Here is a 27030-nt window from a genome sequence, read left to right on the forward strand (position 1 = left end):
AACTGAAGGCTCAATTGCTGTCTCAGGTGGACACACAGATTTCGAGGTGCCATTATGTAGAAGAACCAGTGCCCTGAATGTTAATCATTCCTGACTTAACACCTAATAATAATCATTACATTGATCTCATTGCTACTGTGCAATCTTGCTATGATCTTTGGCTGTGGCATATCCTACTTTTTAACTGTTACTCAACTTCACGTGTACTTCATTGGCTGCAAAAATGCTTTGGGATGATCTGAAGACATGAAATGCTTTACTGAAGTACAAGTTTTTCTTTAACGGCCTGTCATTCGGCCTTGAAGTCATTTAACCAATAAGTCTATGTTCTTTGTAATGCTATTTTAATTCAGTTCTAATCTTGTAATCTATAATAGACTGCAATGTTTTAGGTTTAATCTCTGCACTTGAGAATGTGCTCGCAGGACTTAATGGAGCTATTTGATGTTTTGTATGTCACCTGAGTGCTCTTGTTTGTCCTTTGTCAGCTGTGGCTTAGCTGGGGACACTTTTGCCTATGGATCATAAATTCTCATGTTTAAGTTCTGTTGCAGAACATGCACACAAAATCTACACTGACACTGTAATGCAATGTCGAGACAGTATTGCACTGTCTGAGATGTTGTCTTTCATACAGTTCGTTGAAACAAGCTTCCTCCTGTCTACTCAGTTCGCTTGAAGAGATCCTATGGTGCTATTTCAAAGAATAGAAGGGAAGTTCTCCCAGTGTTCTGGCTAATATTTATCTCTCAACCAACATCACAAAAGTCCACATCATCTGGTTATCCTCACATTGCTTTTTGTAGGAATTTGCTGTTCCAAAATTGAGAATTTGCTGTTCCAAAATTGGTTATCACATTTCCTACTTAACAGCAGTGGCTGCACTTTGAAAGTACTTAATTGGATGTAAAGTACTTGGAGCCATCCAGTGATTATGAAAGGCAAGTCATTCATTTTCTTTCTCTATCTCCCTCCTACTTACTACATAGAAACAATACCTTACGACTTCCTCTCAGCAACATACCCCACTGGGGATCAGACGTTCTGGTTCTGATGAATGAATGTCAGGTAACAAACAGAAGTAAATTTATGAAATGAAAATAGTTCCTGTACTGTGAATAATTTTGGCAAAGCTGACCTTTATTACCCATCCTTTCATGATGGTTCTTCTTGAATTGATAATGGTGTTCCCACTATTGTGTTAGATAAAGAATGCCATGGTAAGGCACAACCATATATTGTCTATTATTCGTAGCAGAAATTTTATTCAAAAGATTTTTTTAAAACAGTCTTTGCATGTGTAAAAGGTTTTATTGTAACAGTTAATGGGAAAATAGCATGGTAACAGTGTATTCAGTAATTTTATGAAATCACTCTTTTCCAGGTCTTACGACATGCAACTTGAAACTGAGACAGAAAGTGCTACAACATGGTAAGAGAATAATCTCAAAGAAAATTCATGCTATCGCTTTGAGCTGCGGTTTGCGATGACATTAAAATTCTATTACTGGAATTACCATTTTTCAATGAATAGCAAGCATTTTCTTTTCCTTCCCAGAAATCAGGTGTGCTTTATGATTTGATTTAAGCTCACGGTAGTTGGAATTACCTCTTTTGCTTAGCAGGTTATTGAATTGCCAAAAGTGGGGAATTGCCCGTATTGACTCTGTGGAAGTTAGCAGATCTTGGCCAGAATGCTGCCATTAGCTACAATGTCTATAAGCTGGAGTCAGGTGTTAAAATCTGCTACTGTAATAATAATAGAAATGACTACCTTTGATTAGATATTGTTGGTGAGATCCACATAGCAGTTAAATAACCTAGCCACTTCAACTTAGATAAGGATATCAAGCAATAAAGAAAAAAGACAGGTACGCTGGGTTGATGCACAACTAGGCATGATCTAATTGAATGATGAAGCAGGCTCTTGGGACTGAATGACCTTCTCGTATTGTCCTATGTAACTTCATACATTCAATAACTGGTAATGTTAAGCCGCCCAGGTGTCAAATAGGAATCTTTTATTCTGTAATGAGCTCACTTAATTGACAAATCCTCTTGTATTCTCCTATTGTTCATGTGGTGAAATAATAAATATTATCATGAGACAACATTAGGTGGGATATAAATTTGGCATCAGGTTACTCAAAAGCAGAACTAGACAGTAGCAGGAAATCAATATTGCATGATTCATTTGCTTAAGAGTGTGTAACTACACTGCCTTGGGTACGGAAATGATGGTTGTGACAGTGCAGCAACTCTTGTTAATACGAACCTCGGCAAATCTGTGAAATATAGTGATGAGTTTTTTTTTTCTTAAGAAAAAGAATCATTTTTGCGTCCAAGTCAACATGGCACCAATACAGAGAGAACAGGAGGCATACTGCATCATATATATGATTGGGGAGGCAGATGAGGTTAGAAATGATTTGGAAAATCATCTTGTGTTAAATTGAGATTAAGGCAAGTAAACATAAAAGACACATTTAAAACTGAAGACAGGAAGATCTGCCCAAGGTTATTGACCAACACATTTGAATAGCTTGAAACTCTGGGATTGTTATCCAAATTAACTAGATGTTGCAGTGGTGTGAACGGAATGGATGTCCTGAGATGGACGAAACAGGCTATCTCATCTGTAAGTAATTACCTTGTGATCTATCCTTTTGTACCTTTACCCAACAAAAACCTAACAATACAGGTACATAATTTTCGATACAGGTGTTGATAACTTCTTTAACATTTACTTGTATACCAGCCCCTAAACTCATGAATAAATCAATCTTGTCAAAAATGCCTAAAGAAGCTGGCTTAGTCAATTTTCAACAGATGTGGCATTAAATTAAAATGACAATATGATGGTCAGCCATATTGGGATGCAAACTATGAAACAGTTAACAAATCTCAGCAGGGGTATTCTCAGGCAGCACCTGTTCAAAATTGGGATACAAGGAGCTGGCGGGTGTTCTCCTTAATTGAATGAAGTTCATTGAATTGTTCCTGAATCACAAGCAACTACCAGACTGAAGCCCATCCAAACATGCAACTCAAAGCAAAACAGAAATTGCTGGCAGCATCTGTGGAGAGAAATCAGAGTTAATGTTTCGGGTCCAGTGACCCTTCTTCAGTTCTGAAGATTTTGCAGGAATTGCTGTTTTTGTTTCAGATTTCCAGCATCCACAGTTCTTTCAGTTTTTTGCAACTTAAACCCTTTGTTTAAATTGATTGATTCCAGGACAAAGCAAGTGGTCTGTTTTGAGCAATTTTGACTTGCTTTGCAATAATTGCAAAGGAAGAATGCCTTTGAAGTGACATTTTGCATACCAGACAACACTGTGTATCGTCTTCAACCAAGCAAAAACAAATCAGCTGGGAGACAAGCAGCTGTACGGTTTGCAATTGGTAGTAATAGAATTTAAAATTACCAGCCTCTTCCCTATAAATTGATATTAAAAATATGTAGACTGTATGAAATGAAATACAACGTACCTGTTATTTTCTCCACTTCCAACAAATTTCATGATATTCAATCCATGTATTTTAATCAGTTTATTTTGAATTGCATTTTGAAATTAGATATTTTCTCTCTTTCACCACCTTCCTACCAATCCAAAAAGAGGGACAGCCAATTTGTGGATAAATTAAAGCTATGTTAGCTGAAATATCTGATTTCAGTTCCTGAAGTTGCATTTCAGAAGCAGCTCCCCTCAGGTGCTGCCTGAGAATACTCCTGCTGAGATTTGTTAACTGTTTCATAGTTTGCATCCCAATATGGCTGACCATCATATTGTCATTTTAATTTAATGCCACATCTGTTGAAAATTGACTAAGCCAGCTTCTTTAGGCATTTTTGACAAGATTGATTTATTCATGAGTTTAGGGGCTGGTATACAAGTAAATGTTAAAGAAGTTATCAACACCTGTGTCGAAAATTATGTACCTGTATTGTTAGGTTTTTGTTGGGTATCAAAGATCATGGTGTTCAGACAGATAAATGAAGTTGAAGTACAGATCAGTCATGATCTAACTGGAACAAGTTGGTGGGGCTGATGACTGTGCCCATGAGGGATTTTTACTCAGCAGTACATCCCTGCTGTTGTATTCTGTCTCTCTTGAAATTAATGCTAACATTACATTTGACTTCCTAACTGCTAACTGAACCTGCATGTTAGCCTTAAGCGAATCCTGAACTAGGTCTCTCAAGTTCCTTTGTGCTTCAGATTTCTGAAGCCTTTCCCTGTTTAGAAAATAGTCTGCGCTCTATTCTTGCTATTGAAGTACCTTACACTTTCCCACATTGTATTCCATCTGCTGCTCTTTGCCCCTCCTAGCCCGTTCAGGTCCTTTGCAACCTCCCTGTTTCCTCAATACTACTTGTCCCTCCACCTGCCTTTGTGTCATCTGCAAACTTAGCAATAACGCCCTTAGTTCCTTCATCCAGATCACTGTGTGAAATCTTGGAGCTCCATTTCTAATGGCATTGTGGATCTACCTACATTACATTGGCTGCAGCATTTCGAAGTAGTAGAATGGATGAAGAAGTGACAGACAAAATACGGTTTGGGAAAATGTAAGGTTATGAACAAGATGGTTTTTACCAACAATTGATAGTGGTTATGTGGTCACCACAGGGCTAGCTTTTAATTGTAGATTTTAATTGAATTTCTGTTTCATCATCTGCCATGGTGGGAATCAAGTGCATAAGCCCTGAAGACTCGCCTGGGTTTCTGGACTACATCAATACCACCACCTCCTCACTAGTGCCAGTGTTGATTTGGAGATAGATCTTTAATTACATACTGTGTCGATGCAGCAAATTAATCTTAGCTGAGTTTCCAGATTCCTTTAAAAAAGTATAATTTTATGTTGTTATTGGTTACTGCTATTGTAGTCACATGACACCAGGTTATAGTCCAATAGGTTTATTTGAAATTACAAGCTTTTGGAGCGCTGCTCCTTTGTCAGATCACCTGATGAACGAGCAGCACTTCAAAAGCTTGTGATTTTAAATAAACCTGTTGGACTATAACCTGGGGGTCATGTGACTTCTGACAGGGACAACCCCAGTCCAACACTGGCACCTCCACATCACTGCTATTGTAGTGAAGCAGGAAGACCTGGGCTCTCACCATTTAAAAAAAAAAAACTGTGCTCTTCCTCTTTTATGTATTAGATTATCTCTGTGCCATTTCTAATGATCCAATGAGATGGTTTATTTGAGAATCTCTGTGCATAATTCACTCACCTTCATTTCAGTGTCTTTTGTGTGAGGTGATAAAAGCCATTGCTGTTCTTTTCCCCTTTTCCTCTAACAAAATTATTTACTTCAGGAGAAACTACTTTGCCCAGAAAGTGGGGCAAATGTGGATCTTACATGGAGTAATATCGATAAATATCTGAGGATGGAAAAGAGGATATGGTGATAGCGCAAATTGGTGGGAGACCCATTGTAGTATGGACTTGTTGGGCTGAATGCCATGTTTCCATGCTCTGTATCTCTGAAATATATGTTGAATATTGAGAATTCAACGTTGTTTATAGATATTGTCTGTTTAAATCCTGAGATTTCAATAAAGTTTTGTTTTAAATATGTCTCTGCCCGCTGCAGCCTTTGAAACAACAAGAGAAATTGTAATTTCCTCCCCACATTGTGATAGAATTTAAGAGACAATGTCAAGGGTGTACTCAGTGGAGGGAATATCTATTGCGTAGGCCTATTAGTTTTGACATATATGAACAGCTGACTTTCAACATGTTATTGAAGTGAGACTGCGTTGTATAAATTTGCTACAAAACGGCTGTCTTCAGCCATGCTCTTTTGTGTTGCGCAGTTACCCTATGTGGATGAGTGACAACATTGGATAACAAATCACATGTGACTTGAGCACTGCATTGTATCAAGCCAGACCGATTAGGTGCCACAACCCCGTACAGTGTGAGGAAAAGATTATTCACAAAGGGCAGTGCGGGGAGTCCAGCCGGTTCAGATAAATGATGTTTGAATAAACAGTGCTCCACTGTAAATTGGTCCTTTTAGCAATGTGTTGATGTTAAATTTTCTACATATGACCTTCTCAGAACTTTACAGCCACATTCTATCTATAAATCGCACACTGGCTTTTTGCACATCCTCACTTTTCATTGCCTTATCTTTGACCATGGCTTTCAGCTGCCAGAGCTCTTTTTAAGCCTCTCTTTCTCTGTGCCCTATCTCTTCCTTTATGATACTCTTTAAACTCTCACTTTGACGATGTGACCTAAGGTCTCCTGTAGTGCAGTGAAGGACACTGACATAGGTTTTTATGTTGTGGCATATAAATGCACAATTAATAAGAGCTCCCTTTTGGACATAGTTAGAAGCTTCATTAGGGTCAGAAACAGTGCAGTTTGAGTGGGGAAAGGACTTTTATGTTAGTTTGAGAAGTAATAGTGTATTTAAACTGTAAACATTCAACTTTACTGCATGGACTTCCGAAAGTCTGTCCAACATCTGACTCATGCATACATGGCACAAGTCAGGAATGTGATGAAACTTGCCTGTTTCAAAGCAACTGCAAGACCACTCAAGGAGTTAGACATTATCCAGGTTAAAGGAACCTGCTTGATCAGCATTCCAACCACCACCTTATGCATTTGCTCCCTCAACCATTGATGCACAGTGGCAGCTTTGTGTACCGAGATACACTGCAACAACTTGCCAAGTCTCTTCTAAAATCAATCTCTGCCACCATGAAGAACCAGGGCAGCAAAGATGTCACCACCTGCAAGTTGCACTTCAAGGCACACTCTATTCTGATTTGGAAATGTATCGCCATTCCTTCACTGCTGATTGCAAATTCTAGATGTCCCTTCCTAATAGCAATTTGGACCAATTCATCAACAATTCTAGAAGGCAGCACTCCTTGAGAAATTGTGGATGTTAATAAACTGCCCCCACCATCTTGACTTGGAACTGTATCATTGTTCCTTCACTGTTGCAAGATTAAAACCCTCAAAACCCCTCCATAACACCATTATGATAACCTACAGAACATGCTCTGCAGTAGCTCGCCACCACCTTCACGAGGGCAACTATTAATGGCCTTGCTAATGACATCTCATCACATGAATGAATTTTTAAGAAAAATGTTAGTCTTTATTTAAGCCATCCCAGCTGACTGCGTGAAATATCAAGACTAACTAGTAGAAGACAGAAGTTTGGGATAAGGGGGTATTTTTAAGATGGAAATCTGTAACTAGTGAAGTAACACAGGACTTAGTGCTGGGCCACAGTTATTTATAATATATATTAATGATTTGGATGAGGGAAGTGAATGTACTGTAGCCAAGTTTGTGGAAGGCAGAAAAATAGTGGAAGGCAAGTGATGACTCAAAGATTCTGCAGAGGGATATATACACCCCCAGTTTCATTGTTTAGTTAAATAAATTGGCTAAATCTGAGGATTATTTTAAGAGAATTGAAGTGTACAAAAACTTGGCAGGTGGATTTTAATGTGGGAAAATGTGAGATTATGCTCTTTGGTGGGAAGAGTAGAAGTGCTGAAACTTATTTAAATGAAGCTGCAACACCAAGGAATCTGGGGGTCCTAGTGCATGAATCATATAAAGTTAGCATCGAAATTCAGCAACTAATAGGAAAGGCAAATGGAATGTTGGCTTTTATTTCAAAGGGAATGGGGTATAAAAATAGGTAGGTCTTGCTAAAACTGTACAAGACAGCTCGAATACTGTGAACAGTTTTGCTTCCTTAATCAAATGAAAGGTATACTGGCTTGGAAGTAGTTTAAAGAAGGTTCAGTAAGTTAATCTGGCTATGGGAGGGTTCTCTTATAAAGAGAGGTTGCATAAGTGCTTATTGCAGTATAGAAGAATCAGAGGAGGCCTTATTGAAAGATATAAATTCTTAGGAGACTTGACAGGACAGCTGTGGAGAGGTTAGAATTAGAATTAGAATTAGCCTTTATTGTCATATATACTCAATGAGTATAATGAAAACTTTATACGTCACCACTAATAGCACCAACTTAGATACAAAGGTACCTCGGTACAGCTCTTTAGTTACAAGATCTTCAACAATAGAGAAATATAATGTTGAGCATTGCACAAATAAAAGTACAAAACAACAGACCACACTGACACCTAGCTTCCAGCCCACACTGGACCCTGGCTCCAGACTGCACCAGGCTTCACCTTGAGGATCATGAGGCTGGGAGATCGCTTCAGACTGCCGGGCTGAGGATGCCATACTGGAAGGCTGTTGCAATTAGCTGGGAGGCCACTACACTAGGCCGGTAGGTCACCACGCCGTGCCATGCCGGGAAGCTGCTACCAGAGGCTGTTGCACCAGGCCAGGAGGTCACCATGCCATGCCAGGAGGCCATTGTGCAAGGCTTCCCCTTATGGAAGAGTGTTGGACCAGAGGGCACAATATCAGGGTTGCACATTTAAGATAATAATGAGCAGGAATATATTCTTTGGGGGTTGTGAATCTGCAGAATTCTTTGCTACCGCCAGCTTTCGAGGCTGGGTCAGTACAAATATTCAAGGCTAAGCTGAACAGATCTTTGATCAAGAAGGGAAAAGGCAGGAAAGTGGAGTTGAGGATTATCAGATCAGCCACATCTCATCAAATGGCAGATGAGACTTGTTTGGCGAACTGGCCTACGTCTATGTTTTATAGTCTTATAGTGGAAAATAGCGAGGCAAATTAGTTTAATGTCTTACATAAGGTGATAATTTTCCAAGTAGATTTGCCAGGCATGGAGATTAACTTGCAGGGAGGGTGTATTAGGAAATTCCAGGCACATTTCCCATGTTATTCCATCGGTTGAAATGAATGGCTGGAAAACATGGTGAATGCACCAGTGTGAATTTCTGGTGCACTCCTGATGAGGAGCTATGTTGGAAGTTATTCAGGAAATCAATGCTGTTTAGTGTGTACTCACCAGAATGATCAAATAAAAAGCATCTTTCACAATAAAGCATTCAATTTGCCATTTCTTTACTGGAGGAGTGGTTGTCTATGTAATCAAAAATAGTGAAAGCCCGCACATCTTACCAGTTTGGATAGGTTATTTCCTTCTTTATTTAGTGAAGGTTTAAACTTAAATGAATTTTTGCACATCTATAGCTTCCCAATAAATATGAAAATTCTCATAGTTTCTTGAAATTCTTTCCAGTAAAGTGTTCTTCTCCACATAACATTACAAAAGCAGAATACAAATGTTTGTTGTACTTCCTTTATTTATAAATGCTATTATATTGTGGTAAACCTCACAGCCATTGGGCTTAAATATTTGTGGAGGTTCCAGAGACCTCATCACTGCCTTCCTTCTAAAATCCCCTCAAAAAACCACGTCCATGCCCCAGCTTCCTTGCTTAGTTAAATAAATTCACCAAATCTGTGAAATATTTTAAGGGAATTAGACAGTTGCTTGATAAAAATGAACACCAAAGAATATAGAGACCAAACAAGAGAGTTGGATTAGATTTAATTGATTCATGAGCTAGTAATCCCAAGGTGCAGGCTAATGTTCTGGGGATTGTTTCAAATCCTACCAAAGCAGCTGGTGGAATTTGAATTCAGTTAACAAATCTGGAATATAAAATTAGTGTCAGCGATGATGACTGTGAATACTATCATTGATGCTTGTAAAAACCAATCTGATTCACTTGTGTTCTTAGGCTAGGGGGAGGCGATGGCCTAGTGGTATTATTGCTAGACTATTAATCCAGAATCATAGAATCCCTACAGTGTAGAAGCAGGCCATTCAGCCCATCGATTCCGCACTGACCCTCCAAAGAGCATCCCACCCAGATGGAGCTCCCTACCCTATCCCCGTAATCCCACATTTCCCATGGCTAACCCACCTAGCCCGCATATCCCTGGACACTATGGGCAATTTAGCATGGCCAATCCATCTAATCTGCACATCTTTAGACTGAACTTTGGACAGAAACTCAGCTAATGTTCACTGACCTAGGTTTGAATCCCACCATGGCAGTTGTAACATTTGCTACAAAGTCTCAACAAAAACTGATCACCTTGCATCCCATCCGAATGACATTGTGGGTCTACCTACAGCATATGGTCTGCCTCAGTTCAAGAAGGCAGCTCACCACCACCTTCTGAAGGGCAACTATGGACGGGCAATAAATGCTGGTCAGTCAGCAACGCCCCTGTCCTATGAATGAATTTTTTTAAAATCCCAATGCCCAGTCTATTGCTCTGGAAACACTGTTTTAAATTCTGTCAAAGCAGTTGGTGGAATTTAAATTCAGTTACCAAATCTGGAATATAAAATTAATGTCAGTGTCTGTAACAACTCTCACCCTGCTTATAAAAACCAACCTGATTCCGCTCTGAAGAAGGGTCACTGGACCCAAAAAGTTAACTCTGATTTCTCTCTACCGATGCTGCCAGACCTGCTGTGTTCATCCAGGAATTTCTGTTACTAATTCTAATTCAGTAGTGTTCATTAGGGAAGAAAATCTGTCATCCTTACCCCCTCTGATCTACATTTGACTCCAGACTCTCAACAATGAGGTTGACTCTGAACTGCCCTTTTGAAATGGCCTAGAAAGACACTCAGTTCAAAGGTGATTAGGGACAGACAGCAAATGCTGGCCTTACTGTCAACACCCATATCACATGGAAGAGTAACATTTGTGCCCTGTAAATGCTAAATAATGACCATCCCTAATATTAGAGAACCTAGTCATCACCCCTTGACAATCAATGGTGTTACCATCACTGAATCCCCCATTATCAATATCCTGGGAGTTACCATTCACCAGAATTTAAACTAGGCTGCCATATGCATATTGTGGTTGTAACAGCAGGCCAGAGGCTAGGAATTCTGCAGTGTGTAATTCACCAGTTGTTTGCCTAGTAGTCGTCTACTATCAATCAGGCACAAGTGAGGAGTGTGAAGGTAGCTCACCACCACCTTCTCCAATTAATGCTGGCCTAGCCAGTGATAGCCACATCACATGAACAAATTTAAAAAAATAAGAAAACCTATTCAGATTGGGCCTATTTCTGTGCTCCAGTTTTCTAGATTTCATAAACTTGTGTTTTGTCTAAATTTCTTCACCTGATCTTGTGATTTGACAACACTTTGTAATCATTCTTCTTGTCTCCAGATGGTGTTAGAGATGACAACTTGCTATTTGGTCTCAAATGGTCATTCAGGACAGGGTTTCTGTAGTGGAATATCTATACTCTCGATGTCAGGTACTCCAGGATAAACGACAAAGTAAATGACTTGTAAATGTCTACCCTTCTGAATGGGGAGCTGTTATTTGACAAAAGTGCTGAAATTTTTAAACTACTGTCTGGAATATCCTTTTTAAAGACTTAATGTTTATGTGTCTGTATATATACATGTGTAATTTTATAAACTTTTATCTCTTTTTTTCCAAGGCTGGAATGGGTGGAGATCATTGAGCCTCGAACTCGAGAGCGAATGTATGCTAACCTTACCACTGGAGAATGTGTCTGGGATCCACCTTCAGGTGTCCGGATAAAGCGCACCAATGAAAATCAGTGGTGGGAGCTCTTTGATCCCAATACCTCTAGGTTTTATTATTACAATGCCACAACACAGAGGACTGTCTGGCATCGGCCTCAGAACTGTGATATCATCCCGCTGGCCAAATTGCAGACATTAAAACAGAACACTGACTCGCCAAGCCGTGCTTCAGCGGAGAACAGTCCAGGCCGGAGTAGTAATATGAGTAGGGAAGGGAGCACCAGCTCTTCCCTGGAGCAGGAACTGGATGCTGATAGGACACAAGAACAAACACGACTAAAACAAGCCCAGCAGATTATTGGGAAAGACGAACCAGAAAGGTAAGGTTTCAGGATCCTTTATACCCACTTTAGTATTTGTGTCAGTCATATGTTTGTTCATACTTGTTCCTAATCCCCTCCCCCACCTACCCATGACCAGGAAAATATACCTGCCATCTGGTAAATGATGTTTCAGTTTTTGATTCCTTTTTTTGTTGGGCTATTGAATGGCATATTGAAGTAATGGACAATTGCTGACCGATTTCATTGGGTAGACAGAGTTAATGCTAATGTTAGTATGTGAGCTCACAGCTTTCCTTAAGCCTAATGAATCCTTAAATGGCAACGTTCGGCAGTTAATTGCTAGCTGTGCATTTCAGTTAATAAACACATGGTTTATCAAAGGTGATGGAATCATTTGACAGTGAACTTCACAAGAAATGTGCCTCTTCACCACAATGCAGAGCTATGGAGTGATATGGTGCATTGAGATACAAATAAGCATTGAGAAACTATTACAGATCCAAATATAGATAATTGTTTCCTGAACTGGAAAGTATAATTATAGTAAATTAAATGTTCCCTGAGGATCAATTTAGATAGCGATTGAATAAGTATCTTGAATGTATAGTCTTTCCAGAACTGTTGAAAGAATTCAACATTTTACAAACAAGAATAAGAATCAGAAAAGACCACGAACGCACAACATTTTTTTTGGGAGATCATACCCATATTTTTTCATACCACTGAGTATGCTCTGTCTTTTTCTGTTTCCTTTATGAACATATGAACTAGAAGCAGGAATAAGCCATTCAGATCCTTTACCCTGCCCTGCTATTCAATAAAATCCTCGTCAACAAAATACAATGGCTGTTCCGGTGTAACCTGAAATCCATGTTCCCACTCACCTTCCATAACATCTGGCTTCTTTGTTAGTGAAGAATTTATCTACCTCTGACTTAAAAATTCAATCACTTTCCCTCCTCAGTTTCAGAGGCTGTCAACTCTCAAGAGAAAATGTTCCCCTATCTTATTAAGTGAAAGATTCCTTATTTTTAAATTGTCTCTGTGCTTCCTCTCTCTCTTTTTCTAACATTGCATTTAATTATCTCTTGAATTTAATTATCTTGTACACTTCAGGGACGTTTCTACACTACAGAATTGTCCGATAATTCCTTCTGATTCCAGATCATCTTGTTTTTACTTTGCATGCTGCAGGACTCAAAACATATCCACAATGTACGCTGTAATGATTGGAACCAGGTGGATCTTATTGACTATGAGATCCTTAATTAGGGCTGTTCACCTGGGCCAATCAGGGAACCCTCACTGACAGATATAAACAGGGGAGGGCCGTCATGTAGTACCTTTGTAGTGCCCCTATGCCTGGACTGAGAGACCCGGGTTCAAGTCTCACCCGCTACAGAGGTGTGCAGTGACATCTGTGAACAGGTTGTTTAGTAACACAGGAAAAAGATCTCTAAACAGAGGATTCTAAGTCTCTTCACTTCAGGGACTGACTCAGGGCTGACTGGCCATAGCCAGTGGACTGTGCACAAGTAAATAAAGGGTGACTCGGTGACAGGATACCAGCCTCTGTGTTGTTATTTTGTACACTTTGGTCAGATCAATTTTTATCTGCTTCCTTCATAATCTTGAACACTTTGGACTGCCTACAATATTATCTTGAGCTTTGAGCTACTAGGAAGGGGAGAGAAGTGTTAGCATCATTTATGACACAGCATTTAGCTCTTTGAGGCCATATTGGACTCTGGTTTGTTTTGTCTATAATCTGGTTACATGGCTCCTGTTTTACTGATGGGCAAACACACTGTTAATGAATTGCCGCTTGAATTTCCTCTTGGTATTATTTTGGATTGGGTAAGAATGTTAGAAGAATGAGAACAGTTGCCACGAGGTCAGGCTGTGAAGTTGTAGAATTCAATATTGAGTCCTAGAGGGTGTAAAGTGCCAAAGCGGAAAACAAGGTGGTGTTTCTCAAACTTGCATCATTAGAATATTGCAGATGGCCCAGTACAGAAATGTTAGCATGGGAACAAGGTGGCTGAATTGCTGTGGCAGTATTAACTTTTACATGCATGTTGTACTCATGGACCAATGGATAAGAATGATAGACGCTCCAATGTTCTTTCCATCACGTGATTGATCATGAATATCTCCCACTCTTGCTGCCTGCTATTGGCATGTGTTGGAGAGTTTCACAAGTTGATCCTCAAACTGTTTGGTATCAAACCCTGGAGTGGGACTTGAGTCCAGAGCTTCCAGCTCAGCTGCAGAGAGACTATCCACTGCACCACAAGATCTCCTCCCCAGTATTTACATGGAATGAAATTTGAGGATTCTGCTGAGGGGCTCATGGTATTTGTTATTTCCCTCCCCACAAAAGCATGATCTCTTCTTTTTTGTTGAAAATATCACAGCCTAAGATACATTGGTTGTAAAGAAAACAAAAGAACTGTGGAGGCTGGAAATCAGAAACAAAAGCAGAAATTGCTGGAAAAACTCAGCAAATCTGGTGGCATGTCTAGAGAGTAAGCAGAGTTAATGTTTCAGGTCCTAGTGACTATTCTTCAGAACACTGTTCTCCTGTTGTCCCTGCAGTGAGGGTTTCCACTGAATTTTATTTCTAGTGAAAGTTAAGTTTGAGTCAAATGGTTTGCTTCAGGAAAGTTCAGTTTAGCTGACTTAACACAACTTTTCTGTTTACTTTTCCTAATATGGCATAGCTTCAGACATTTCTCAGTCAGACAATGCAGCCAGAACCTATCTGTGTGAACATTAAGTTATTGCTTCGTATTCTGTGACCCTCTCTCCAGCATTTCGTGTAAAACACACAATCCTCTGAAAATAACATCACCTTTCAAAATAAGGCAACAAGATTTAACATGAAATGAAATTCCTGCTATCATATTGTATATAATATATACACCAATATGTGTAACAAGCCCAACCTGTTCAATATAAGAAGCATGTTCTGTTTTGTGAGTCTGCCTTTCAGGGTGTTTCTGAGGATTTACCATTCCATCTCCACCACAAAGATATGTTATTGATTGATAAGCATGTCAGAATGTACTGTGGTCGGGAAGGGCAATGCAAAGTGCGAGGGTTTTTTAATATTTGGGGACTTTACGTTTGAGCAGTGCTGATTGTGTGACAAGGACCCAGTGAATAGGTCAACAATATAAGTGATGAGAACTGACCAGATGAGAAAGTGTCCAGTACCCAATCAGATGCCTTCCTTTACCTCTGGAAGATTATTTTTCAGGACAAAAACTAGATGTTTAGTCAACCAATTTTTTTTCAAAATTGAGAATGACTGCGGTAATTGTGCCAAAACAATTTGTACTTATGCTATTAGAGATAATAGTTGTGACATATGTAACCTTGTGCGTGTGCATCACGGAGTCTAATAAAAGTTAGTTCGTTATTTGTCAGCACTCTTTGCCACAGAGGGCAGTCCAATATTTTTTACTGTTTTTGTTCATTTTTATATTTTATTTCAGTCATGGAATGTGAAACCAATTACTTTTTTAATTTGCTAACACTTATTTGTGTGGATCTCAAATCTGATGCAGATCGATTGAGGTACAGTATGTTGTATTGTCCCCTTGAGCAATCCCAGTAATTGGACCTCTGAACTCATGTTTTCTCCATTGACAGGACTCAAAGCAGAGCTGACAAGTCAGTCTAATTTAGTTTTGTTGTTTAATCTGAGAAAGAAATAACTGTTTATTTTACAATTTAAAATATATGAAATAATAAATAAAAAGTTGAGAGAGTCTTGTTAGAAATTATTTTGAAGTTATTTAACAGCACTGCAAGTAATCGTAAAGTGTTTGTTAATCCTAAAACAAAAATATCCAGAAGTGTATAATTGGCAGCTGGTTATAGGCTGTGATTTAGATTTGGAGGCTGTGCTGATATTTTACTTGAGCTTTAGTCTCAGTTTATGGATATTAGAGAAACCCTGTTATTGATTTAAGTCTCAAACATGCTGACAGATTCACCTTATTAATTCTTCCTTCATTCAGTGCTTTTAGAAGCTCTTTTTCAGTTGCAGGGTCAGAGAATCACAGGCCAAGGTCATACTGCATGGTTCTATTAAATGATAGGGCAGACTTGTTGAACCATAGGTCAATCTCTGGCTCTATTCCTTCTATTTCACACAAAGGGTAGTTGAAATCTAGGCAGTGAGAATCAATTGAAAATTTCAAAACTAAGATGATAAATTTTTATTGGGTAAACATATTAGAATACATTGAACCAAGGTGAATAGAAAGAGTTAGGGTACAAATCTAATTAAACGGCGGAACAGGGTTGAAGGCCTGAATGGCCATCCCCTCCTGTGTTCTTTTTTCCTTCTTTCCATTACTGTTGTATGAGCAGATTATTCTCAGGGCTCTACTGGCAAGGCTCCATGTGATGTAATGTACTCCATTTTAGTCTGCCTCTCTCTTTTTATAACCCACATCCCAAAGAAAATAATAAATGCTAGCAAGGCTGCATTTAGTACTCACCCCTGAAGGCATTAACTGTGTAGAGTGGGACTCTAGTCATGAATGGAGTACATCAGGCAGGTTTCAGGTTTCACTCCTTGAAGGGCATTGATGTATGATGTGAGTTTTTACAACAGCATTTCGTTACTTAATTGGTGTCTGGCCAACAATACCAGATTTACTGAATTCATTTTCTCCAGCTTGGCTTAGTAGATTTGAAACTTGGATTAGTTTACCTAGTCTAGTATGAAAACCACAAAATGAATACAGAATACACATCGTTTGCAGGTATCAAAGCTTTGTATTAAAACAAAATGAATGGCTGGGTAACATCCCTACTAATACATTAATCTAGTTTAATAAATTGGAGAGGACCGGGAATTAATGTTGAAACAATGTAGGAATAGGAATCAAGTGGATTTTTACCAGAGAAGTATCAAGCCTCTGAAATACATCGCTGGCTGATATAGTGAGTACTGTGACTGTATTGACTCCATTGTCAAGCAGGAACTAAAATTAGAGATTTTATGATATCTAATCCATTCTCTGGGTAGGAAGGACTCTTTTGTATTTATCAAAATTTTAGTTTCTGGTTGGAAACATAGCAAGAGATAGCAGTATAATTAGATTTAGGTTAGTGAAATGATGTGGCATGACCGACAGCTGACATTATGTGGAATGTGTATGTGAAGCGGATGCTCACACTCTTACCTCAAGTGGGCTATTCACAGTCTCATGTGCTGCTGTTCCCTTGGAGTCTGCAGCTTTATGCATTCTAGTTTTGAAAGAGTTACTGTACAGACTGCAGTGCTGTTGCTGTGGAGTGATGGAGTGAGGTTTCAATTGTCAAATTGTGAGATTTGGCAGTCTTATTCAGGTCCCTTTTGAAGACCTAATGATTGTAAAGAATAGTTTGTTTGAAATACAGTGCATAGCTTGAGACCACCTTGCGTTGAAATGCTTATAGTTTGATGAATGATCTCTAATTTTCTTCCTTGGAGAATTTGGTACTTATGTGGTACTTCTGGTAAAATCTGGTAAAATCTGATGTTGATACTGGCTAGAGCCTTGTATTTTTCTGGTAATCTTACTTTAGTCTTTTATTAACCAACTTGTGACTTAACAAAAACTCGTATATCTTACCCGAGCATTAATCAACTTTCTAATACTAAATTGAATTGAATTAGCTTTATTGAGTACAGTGAAAAGTTTATATGTAGCCAGTTACAGAGTTGTGAACTATAGGTAGAGTGACATGTTCATTTGTTGAATTAGGAAGCAAAAGCCTTCTTTGTAAATCTATAGTTTAGCTAGGTATTTATTGGAATGAGAGCCTGGTGGATCTTATTGACAGAGATCCTTGATTAGGGTTGTTAACCTGGTTGTTAATCAAGGATCTCATAGTCAATAAGACCCACCTGGCCCCATTCCAATCACTACAAGCACAAATGCCAGTTTCCAATGTTCCCTTCTGGACCCTTTCCCTGTACAGAAGAAAGCCCCCACTGGGGAAGAATTCAGTTTCTTTATATTTGAGTAAAACAACCATCAAGGTATCTAGTCAACTGATCAACATTTAACGAACACTGCTCTCCAGAGGAAGTGAGAATAACAAACATTAAAAGGGTAGGGTAAAGAACCCAGAAATAACAGTGTGGAGCTGGAGGAACATAGCATCAGAGGATGGGGCCATTTCTGAAGAAGGGTCCTGACCCGAAACATCAACCTTCCTGCTCCTAATATGCTGCCTGGCCTACTGTGTTCCTCCAACTCCATACTCTGTTATCTCAGGCTCCAGCATCAGCAGTTCTTACTAACTCGGGGTAAAGGACCCAATTCTTTTGAATCAATTGGTTCAGATATAACAAGACAAACCTCTAGAACAGGTGGGACTTGAACCTAAGCTGCCTGGCTCAGAGGTAGTGACACTACCACTGCACCACAAGAAGCTAGTTCCTTTCTTTCACTTGTTCTCATTTTTATTCTCCATTTTATGTTAAGTATTTCAATTGTATATGACGCACACGTTAAGGTTTTAGTGACCATTCTGTAGTTGTGGATCCCATTGTTTGAGAGGAAAAGCCCATCAGTTGAAGCTTTCTAATCCCGTTGATTTTTTTCCTTTTATGCACCACCAAGTCACTTTTTTACTTTCATTTTTCCTCCACTGCCAATCCGTCTGTGTTTGTAATCAACCTGTTCAGAAATGTTGCAACATAATTCTATAGCAGGTGAAACTTGAACCCAGACATCCTGACTCAGAGATATGGATACTACCACTGCATCACAACAACCCTCAAGGATCAACCAGAATTTATTTATTTTTTACTTTTTAAATCAACCAATTCAGACACGTTATGGCACATGTCTGGAGCAGGTGAGACTGAAAGCCAGGCCTCCTTGTCTAGAGAAAGGACCAACCAGAATCAGCTGATTAAGAACAGGCCCAAGTTCAAGTCCCACCTGTTCCAGAGGTGTGCTATGACAAATCTGAACAAGCTCATTAGGAAAACCTCTGGTTGATCCTTAAAGGGACCTTCGTTCTAATACAGACAGGACAGACTGACTGTTTGGTACAGTTCATATTGGTGCAAGCGCGTTAAATTCCTGCATATTAATTGACTTGTGCTGAAGCCGTAAATATCTTCCACTGTATTTCTGACCAGCTTTGTAAATGATCATGCTGTCTCTTAAGCTGGAGAGGATAAATGGCATGTGCCAAGAAGCAGAATTCTGAATGATTTGTGGATGTACTTCAGAGCACCTAAATTACAAGCTTCAGAGTTAGTAAATGAAATGTGCATTAAGTCTCTCTGCGAGGGGTCCTCCTGGCATCCTTACTTGCTGTCTGTCAATTGGAAGGTCCCTGAAAAGCTGTACATTTTTTATTCCAAAATATCAAGTGTATTCAAGTAGCAGAGTGACTTCTATCATCAGACACGTGTGCAGTGTATTAAATGAATCTGTGTGTATGTGCCAGCATTGCAGATCATAGTTTCCCACCTTGAATATTCCACATGGAGAATGATACATTGTTCATTGTAACTGTGCCTCGTACAAGTCACTGACTGTTTTTTCCTTTCTATTCCTTCCTGACAGCACACTCCCTTCTGCAGAATGGTTTTGTGGGCTGTATCTTTGATGCTATAGATTTTGATTGCAGTAAAAATCAGGACCCTTAGCTGTATTTTCGTCTTCACTCCTGTACCCAATAGAGTCCAGCCAATTGAGTGACTAACTGTAATAAAGCGGAAGTCGAACCCCCCCAATCTCTGACTCCAGTAACTAAAACCGAAACACCCTGAGGGGTGCACCTCACCCTATAATCTGTTAAAAGAGTCCCAATTTATTATAAAGGAGTAGTTAAACAAAAATAAACCCCTGACATTCTTTTTATAATCAATATGTAATAATTTATTTATCTAACTCTAACAGTGAACAAACTAAACTATTAACAAACCAAATAAACCCCCTTTAACTACTAACTACTCCCGAATAAAACAAGATTATCTTGGTATGCTCTTTCAATAAATACAATTCCAAATACAATAAATAAAATAATTTTAAAAATTAGAATTTAGTCTGTTGAAATCACAGCCAGGTTACGTCTTCCAGAAGTTTTTGGTCTTCTCTGATGGATTCTTCTGTCAGGAATGCCTTCTCCATTGAATTCTTTTGTCAAGAACATTAACTACTTGTACCATAGGTACCTTTAATTTAGATGTAGCTTACTGTAAGGCTTAGAAAATTCTGTGAAACCCAGTGACTCTTTTCTTTCGAGCTGAGAGATGTTCTCTTGGCAGATGACAATTGGCTTTCATAAGAACATGAGAACTAGGAGCAGGAGTAGGCCATCTGGCCCCTCGAGCCTGCCCCGCCATTTAATAAGATCGTGGCTGATCTTTTTGAGACTCAGCTCCACTTACCCACCCGCTCATCATAACCCTTAATTCCTTTACTGTTCAAAAATTTATGTAGCCTTGCCTTAAAAACATTCAGCGAGGTAGCTTCAACTGCTTCACTGGGCAGGGAATTCCACAGATTCACAACCCTTTGGGTGAAGAAGTTCCTCCTGACCTCAGTCCTACATCTGCTTCCCTTTATTTTGAGGCGATGCCCTCTAGTCCTAGTTTCACCTGCTAGCGGAAACAACCTCCCTGCCTCCACCTTATCTATTCCCTTCATAATCTTATATGTTTCTATAAGATCTCCCCTCATTCTTCTGAATTCCAATGAGTATAATCCCAGTCTACTCAGTCTCTCCTCATAATCCAACCCTCTCAACTCTGGAATCAACCAAGTGAATCTCCTCTGCACCCCCTCCAGTGCTAGTATATCTCTTCTCAAGTAAGGAGACTAAAACTGCACACAATACTCCAGGTGTGGCCTTACCAGGACCCTATACAGCTGCAGCATAGCCTCCCTGTTTTTAAACTCCATCCCTCTAGCAATGGCAGACAAAATTCTATTTGCCTTTTTAATTACCTGCTGCACCTGCAATCCCACCTTCAGCGATTCATGCACAAGGAAACCTAAGTCCCTCTGCACAGCAGCGTGCTGCAATTTTTCACCATTTAAAGCATAGTCCATTTTGCTGTTATTCCTACCAAAATGGATGACCTCACACTTATCAACATTGTACTCCATCTGCCAGACCTTTGCCCACTCACTTAGGCTATCTATATCCCTCTGAAGATTTTCAGTGTCTTCTGCACACTTTGCTCTACCACTCATCTTAGGATCATCTGCAAATTTTGACACACCACACTTAGTCCCCAACTCCAAATCATCTATGTAAATTGTAAACAATTGCGGTCCCTACACTGATCCCTGAGGCACACCACTAGCCACTGACTGCCAACCAGAAAAATACCCATTTACCCCTACTCTTTGCTTTCTACTGGTCAACCAATCCTCTATTCATGCCAATACATTACCTGTAATACCGTGCAACTTTATCTTATGTAGCAGCCTTTGGTGTGGCCCCTTGTCAAATGCCTTCTGGAAATCCAGATACACCACATCCACAGGTTCCCCATTGTCCACCGTGCAAGTAATGTCCTCAAAGAATTCCACCAAATTAGTTAAACATGACCTACCCTTCATGAACCCATGCTGGGTATTCCCAATGGGACAATTTATATCCAATTTATATTCCAATTTATTTCCCCCAATTCTCCAAATGCCCTCATCTTTTAGACCCTTGATGACATATCAATTTCTTACAAAAGGATTGGTTTTTGATATCTAAGGGCCTGGTTTAAATTAATTGGCTAAATTCAAAAACTTATTGTCTTGATAAATATGCTGCTTTGCCCGCTGGCAGTATAGCCTTTTGATACAAACGTTTCAATTCAGTTGCTCTGTGTGCCTGAAAAACCACAGACATCCTTTTTGAATCTCTAAGCATAGAAAAAGCACTTCGTCTTTCAAAGGGACCACGCATTGCTTTTCCCATAGCATTTTACAAACACCAAATTCTAACGTCCTGCCTTCCAATCTGCAAGTACTATACCCAACTTCGCAACACCTCCCGCTTAAGAAAAAAAATTAACCATCATTGAAAAAATGGCTTCATTCTTTTTCCTTTTCTAAACCTTAAAGCCATTATTACTACATCCATATTTCATTAATCTAGATTTACACATCTCATTCTAATTCTACATATATCCAACATTGAATACTACTGTTTCTATCTTGTGTAAATATTTTTCTTTTAAACCTGCAATAAAGCATCTGCAATAACATTTACATGACCTGCAACATCTACAATCTGTAAATTAAATGCCTGTAACATAAGACTCCAATTAAATAATCTGCTGTTCTTGTCCTTAAATCTTTCCAGAAATGTCAAAGGATTGTGATTGGTATACACAACTGTCTCTGATGAATTGTTTGCAATGTAGACATTAAAATGTTGTACATCCAGTACCAAACTCAGTAACTCTTTTTCAATGGCTGAATATTTTTTCTGGTGGATATTGAGGTTTTTTTTTAAATAACTGATTGGCCTTTCAATTCCACAATCATTCTCCTGTAACAACAGAGTTCCAATATCTACATCGCTTGCGTTGTTGGCAACTTTGGAGGGTTTCAAGAAATTTGATGTGGCTAAAACTGGTGCAGTGGTTAACACTGCTTTTAAATTCTCAAATACCTCCTGGCATTGTTCTGTCCACTGAAATTTCATGTTCTTTTTTAACAAATCCATCATCAATGCCACCATCCACTAAAGTTTGGTACACATTTCCTGTAGAATCTGCTTAATCCTAAAATTCGTAGCACTTCCTTCTTCAAGGATGGTCTTGGAAATTCCTCGATGGCTTTCGTCTTCATGTTCCTCAGTGTCATCCGTCCATGTCTGATGTTGTGCCCTAAGAACGTCATTTCCACCTTCGCGAATTCTGTTTTTGCCGAGTTTATGACTAACTTTGCTTTCTGTAGTCTCTCAGAGTTCTGCCAAATGCTGTATTTGATGTTTTCACAAATGGCTAAAGTACACTCAGTGATCTATATAGATGGCACAATTAATCAATCCTGCCACACCTCTGTCTTTGAAATGTGGCTGGTGCGTTTTTCAATCCAAAGGGCGTGACTTAAAATTGATACAGCCCATTTGGGGTTACAAAAGCAGAAACTTCTTTCGCTTTCTCCGACAAAGATACTTGCCAGTAACCATAAGTTAGTCCAACTTTGTGACGTAAGTGGCTTGTCCTACCTTTTCCACACAATCCTCCAACCTTGGAATTGGGTATAAGTCAGATTTTGTCACAGCATCGACCTTCTGATAGTCTGTGCAAAATCATTGAGTACCATCAGGCTTGGGAACCAATATGATAGAGTGAACTTCATTCACTTTGACTTGGCTTGATGATGTCTTCTTGGAGCATTGCTTCCACTTCCTTCTGAACCTGCGCTGCTTTGAGAGGATTAAACCTGTAGAGGTGTTATTCTCTTGGAGTAGCATTTCCTACATCAACCTCATTTACTATGGTATTAATCTTCCTCATTCTATTTCTACATATGCCCTCATAGGACTGTAATAAGTATTTCAATTCAGTTCTCTGTTCCTGGAACAGATAGTTCACTATCCTATCCCATTTTTTAAGGACTTCTCCATTATTGAACCTATTCTGAGGCATATCTAAATCCACATCATTGATTCATCACTCTGAGTGGTAGTAACTAATACCTGCTTCTCTGGTTCCCTTTCCCTGTGATAGTAAGGTTTCAGAATGTTCCCATGACAAGCCCGATAAATTTTTTTTCTATCTGGCATCTTTACCAGACAATTCACCTGATTTAACTTCTTCTCAATCTGATAGGGACCATTAAACCTTGGTTTGAAGGGATCACCTACCACTAGTAACAGCACCAATACTTTAACCGCACAGGCAAACGTCCAAATTTTAGATTTCTTATCTGCTTCTTACTACATTAGGTGCTGTGCCACCTTCAATGTTGTCTAGTTAATTCACCTACTCTGTTTAATCTTTCTCTTACCTCAGATACATAATCCAACTGTGAGATCTCTGACTTTGCACCTATCAACTTTTCCTTAATTAATTTTAAAGGCCCCCTTACTTCGTGCCCGAATATCAATTCAAATGGAGTAAAGTCGATTGATTTGGACCATCTCTAATGACAAAAAATATAAATGGGATACCTTTATCCCAGTTACTTAGGTAATCTTGGCAGTAAGCCCTCAGCATTGTCTTTAGGGTCTGCCACCTTTTCAATGCTCCCTGGGATTCAGGATAGTGCGCACAGGATTTAAAGTGTTTGATGCCTAAATTACCCATGACCTCCTTAAATAATTTAGCAGTAAAATTGGACTCTTGTTCTGACTGAATCTCCCTGGGTAGCCCATAACGGGTAAAGAAAGCAAGCAACTCCTCCACAACATTTTTTGCCTTGACATTCGGTAATGGAATTTCCTCTGGAAACTTGGTAGACACGTCCATTATGGTTAGCAAATACTGGTTCCCACTTTTGGTTTTAGTGAGGGGACCTCACAATCAGTGATAACCTGTGTGAAAGTTCTTCAAATGTGGGAATTGGCATCAAAGGTACTGGTTTTATTACAGCCTGTGGCCTTCCTACCATCTGACACATATGACAGGTATGGCAAAATCCAACCACATCTTTATGAAATCCAGGCCAATCACTCCCACTATCACTTCCCCAGTCTTGATAGACCTTTCTAGCCTTATCATACACAGGGGAACACTAATTCTGTCTCCATTTATTCCACAGATTATCACTCTCTCGGCCAACATTTCAGAAGGAATGCAAATACTTTCATCTCTTACTATGAGAGACTGACCAGCTCCCGTATCTCTAAATATGTTAACTTCTTTACCTACTCTCCCGTTCTACCTGAGTAAACCTTACCCACACAGATGAAGTCTTTGAAATGATCGGCCACTATGTTACTTTCCAGCACTCCTGCAGCTCCTCGACTTCTGTTGGGATTTCCTTCACTACCTCAACTAATCCCACTGGTTTAGCCTCTTTCTCATCCCTTTCCCCAGTGCCTCTCTTAAATCACCAGCACTGTGACTTTGTGTGTCCCACCTTATTGCGGTGAAAACACCTGAGGTAAATTACCTTTTTTCCACCCTCTTGGATTTTTTTTTACATGTGATAAACTGTTCCCAGTGTTATCTACTTTTTGGTTTTCATTGAAGGATCTCCCTCTTTCCCAGTTTCTATCCCTCATGGAATGAAATTGTTGGAAGCTAGGTTTCGATTTGTGCACTAATGTGTATTCATCCACCATCTCTGCAGCTCTTCTCACTGTTCTAACTTTCTGTTCCTCAACATGAGTTCTTATCACTTTTGGAAGAGAGATTTAAACTCCTCCAGCAGAATAACATCTCTAAGATCCTTATCTGTCTTTTCTATCTTTAATGCTCTCACCCATCTATTGATGCTCTATTTAATTTTTTCAAACTCAATGTAAGTCCGACCTGGTTCTATGCTTACATTTCTGAACCATTGTCTACATGCTTCTGGTACTAATTCATAGGCACTCAAAATAGCCAGTTTTACGCCTTTCATAGTCTCTTGACACCTCCTCTGACAGTGCTGCAAATACCTCACTAGCCCTGCCTACCAACTTGGTCTGAATTAACATGAACCACATAGTCTCTGGCCAGTTTATCCGTTTAGCCAATTTCTCAGAGGAAATGAAAAAGGCTTCTACATCTTTTTCATTGAATTTTGGTAAGGTTTTGACATATTTGAATATATCCCTACCAGGTCTTTGGCTATGATGAGTTTGCTCATCATCACTCTCCTCCTCACTAAGCTGATCTTCTACATTCTCTGGTATATTAAATGCCTAATTCCATTACAGTTTCAGCTTCCTTCTTATCCCCAGTTAAACCCAATTCTAGCCTGTCTGCTAATTCTAAAAGTTTCTTCTTTTTCTGTCTTTCTAAACTTTCTTGGCAGATTTGGGAAGCAACTTTGACCCCCAGAACCTCTTTAGCAATGTTAAGAGCCATTCCACCACTTTTGATTTAACCAACAACAAGCAACTGAAATTAAACAGCTTTTCCACTTCCCACTTCAGTTTTATTTAAAGATCTAGGACACTAATCCCCAAGTCTGTTGGGACCTTTCGTACCCTCAATCTGTCCAGATCCATCCAAAGATAGTAGGAACTGAAGAAGGGTCTAGGCCCGAAACGTCAGCCTTCCTGCTCCTCAGATGCTGCTTGGCCTGCTCTGTTCATCCAGCCCTACACCTTGTTATCTCAGATCCATCCAAATCTGTTCAAATCCCGGACCTAAGCTGGCCAGATCCTGGACATGAGACCCCATCTGTTAAAAAGTGGAGATTGGCCCCCCACCCCTTGGGAAACTAAAATTGAAACACCCAGAGAGGCATGCCTTGCCCTACAATCTGTTAAAAGAGCCGCAATGTGTTATAAAGGAGTGGTTAAATAAAAATAAACCCCTGACACACTCTTTATAATCATCAAGTGATAATTTATTTATCTAACTCTTAACTGTGAACAAACTAACTAGACTTCTAACAAACCATATAAACCTCTTCTAACTACTAACTATTCCTGAATAAAACAAGATTATATTGGTATGCTGTTCTAATAAATACATGTCCCACTTATATAAAATAAAATTTAAAAAAAATGGAATTTAGTCTGTCAAAATGGCAGCCAGGTTACGTCTTCCAGAATGTTCTGTGTCTTCTCTGATAAATTCTCCTGTCAGGAATGCTTTCTCTGTCAAATTCTTTTGTCAGGAACATTAACTACTTGTGCTGTAGATGCCTTTAATTTAGATGGAGCTTACTCTAAGGCTTAGAGAATTCTGTGAGAGTCAGTGATTCTTCCTTTTAGGGTGGAGAACTATTCTCTTGGCAGATGATAGTTGGCTCTCTCCCAATTTTCGAAATGCCCTCATCTTTTATACCCTTGATGACGTGTCAATTTCTTACAATAGGATTGGTCCTAAGTTGTCAAAACCATCAGATTTAAATTTAATTGGTTTTTGGTATCTAAGGGCCTGGTTTAAATTAATTGGCTAAATTCAAAAACCTGTTGTCTTGGTAACAATGTTGCTTTGCCTGCCAACAGTATAGCTGTTTGATACAAATGTTCCAAATCAGTTGTTCTGTGCACCTACAAACCCATTAGACATTCTTTTCGAATCTCTAAGCATAGACAAAGCATATCATCTTTTAAAAGTA

At 39.2% G+C, this 27030-nt stretch overlaps 1 protein-coding gene across 1 annotated transcript in view; it reads left to right on the top strand.

Annotated features, from left to right (window-relative positions):
* Positions 1-1388: 1388 nt before the first annotated feature.
* Positions 1389-27030, top strand: part of arhgap39 (Rho GTPase activating protein 39) — a 353142-nt gene continuing 327500 nt past the window's right edge. Inside the window, exons 1-2 of the mRNA XM_048612924.1 lie at positions 1389-1432; positions 11426-11854. Of these exons, the coding sequence (XP_048468881.1) occupies positions 1395-1432; positions 11426-11854 (467 nt within the window). The 5' untranslated portion in view covers positions 1389-1394. The remainder of the gene's footprint in view (positions 1433-11425; positions 11855-27030) is intronic.

Source organism: Rhincodon typus, chromosome 2 (genome assembly GCF_021869965.1).
Source record: "Rhincodon typus isolate 14 chromosome 2, sRhiTyp1.1, whole genome shotgun sequence".
Classification (NCBI taxonomy): Eukaryota; Metazoa; Chordata; class Chondrichthyes; order Orectolobiformes; family Rhincodontidae; genus Rhincodon; species Rhincodon typus.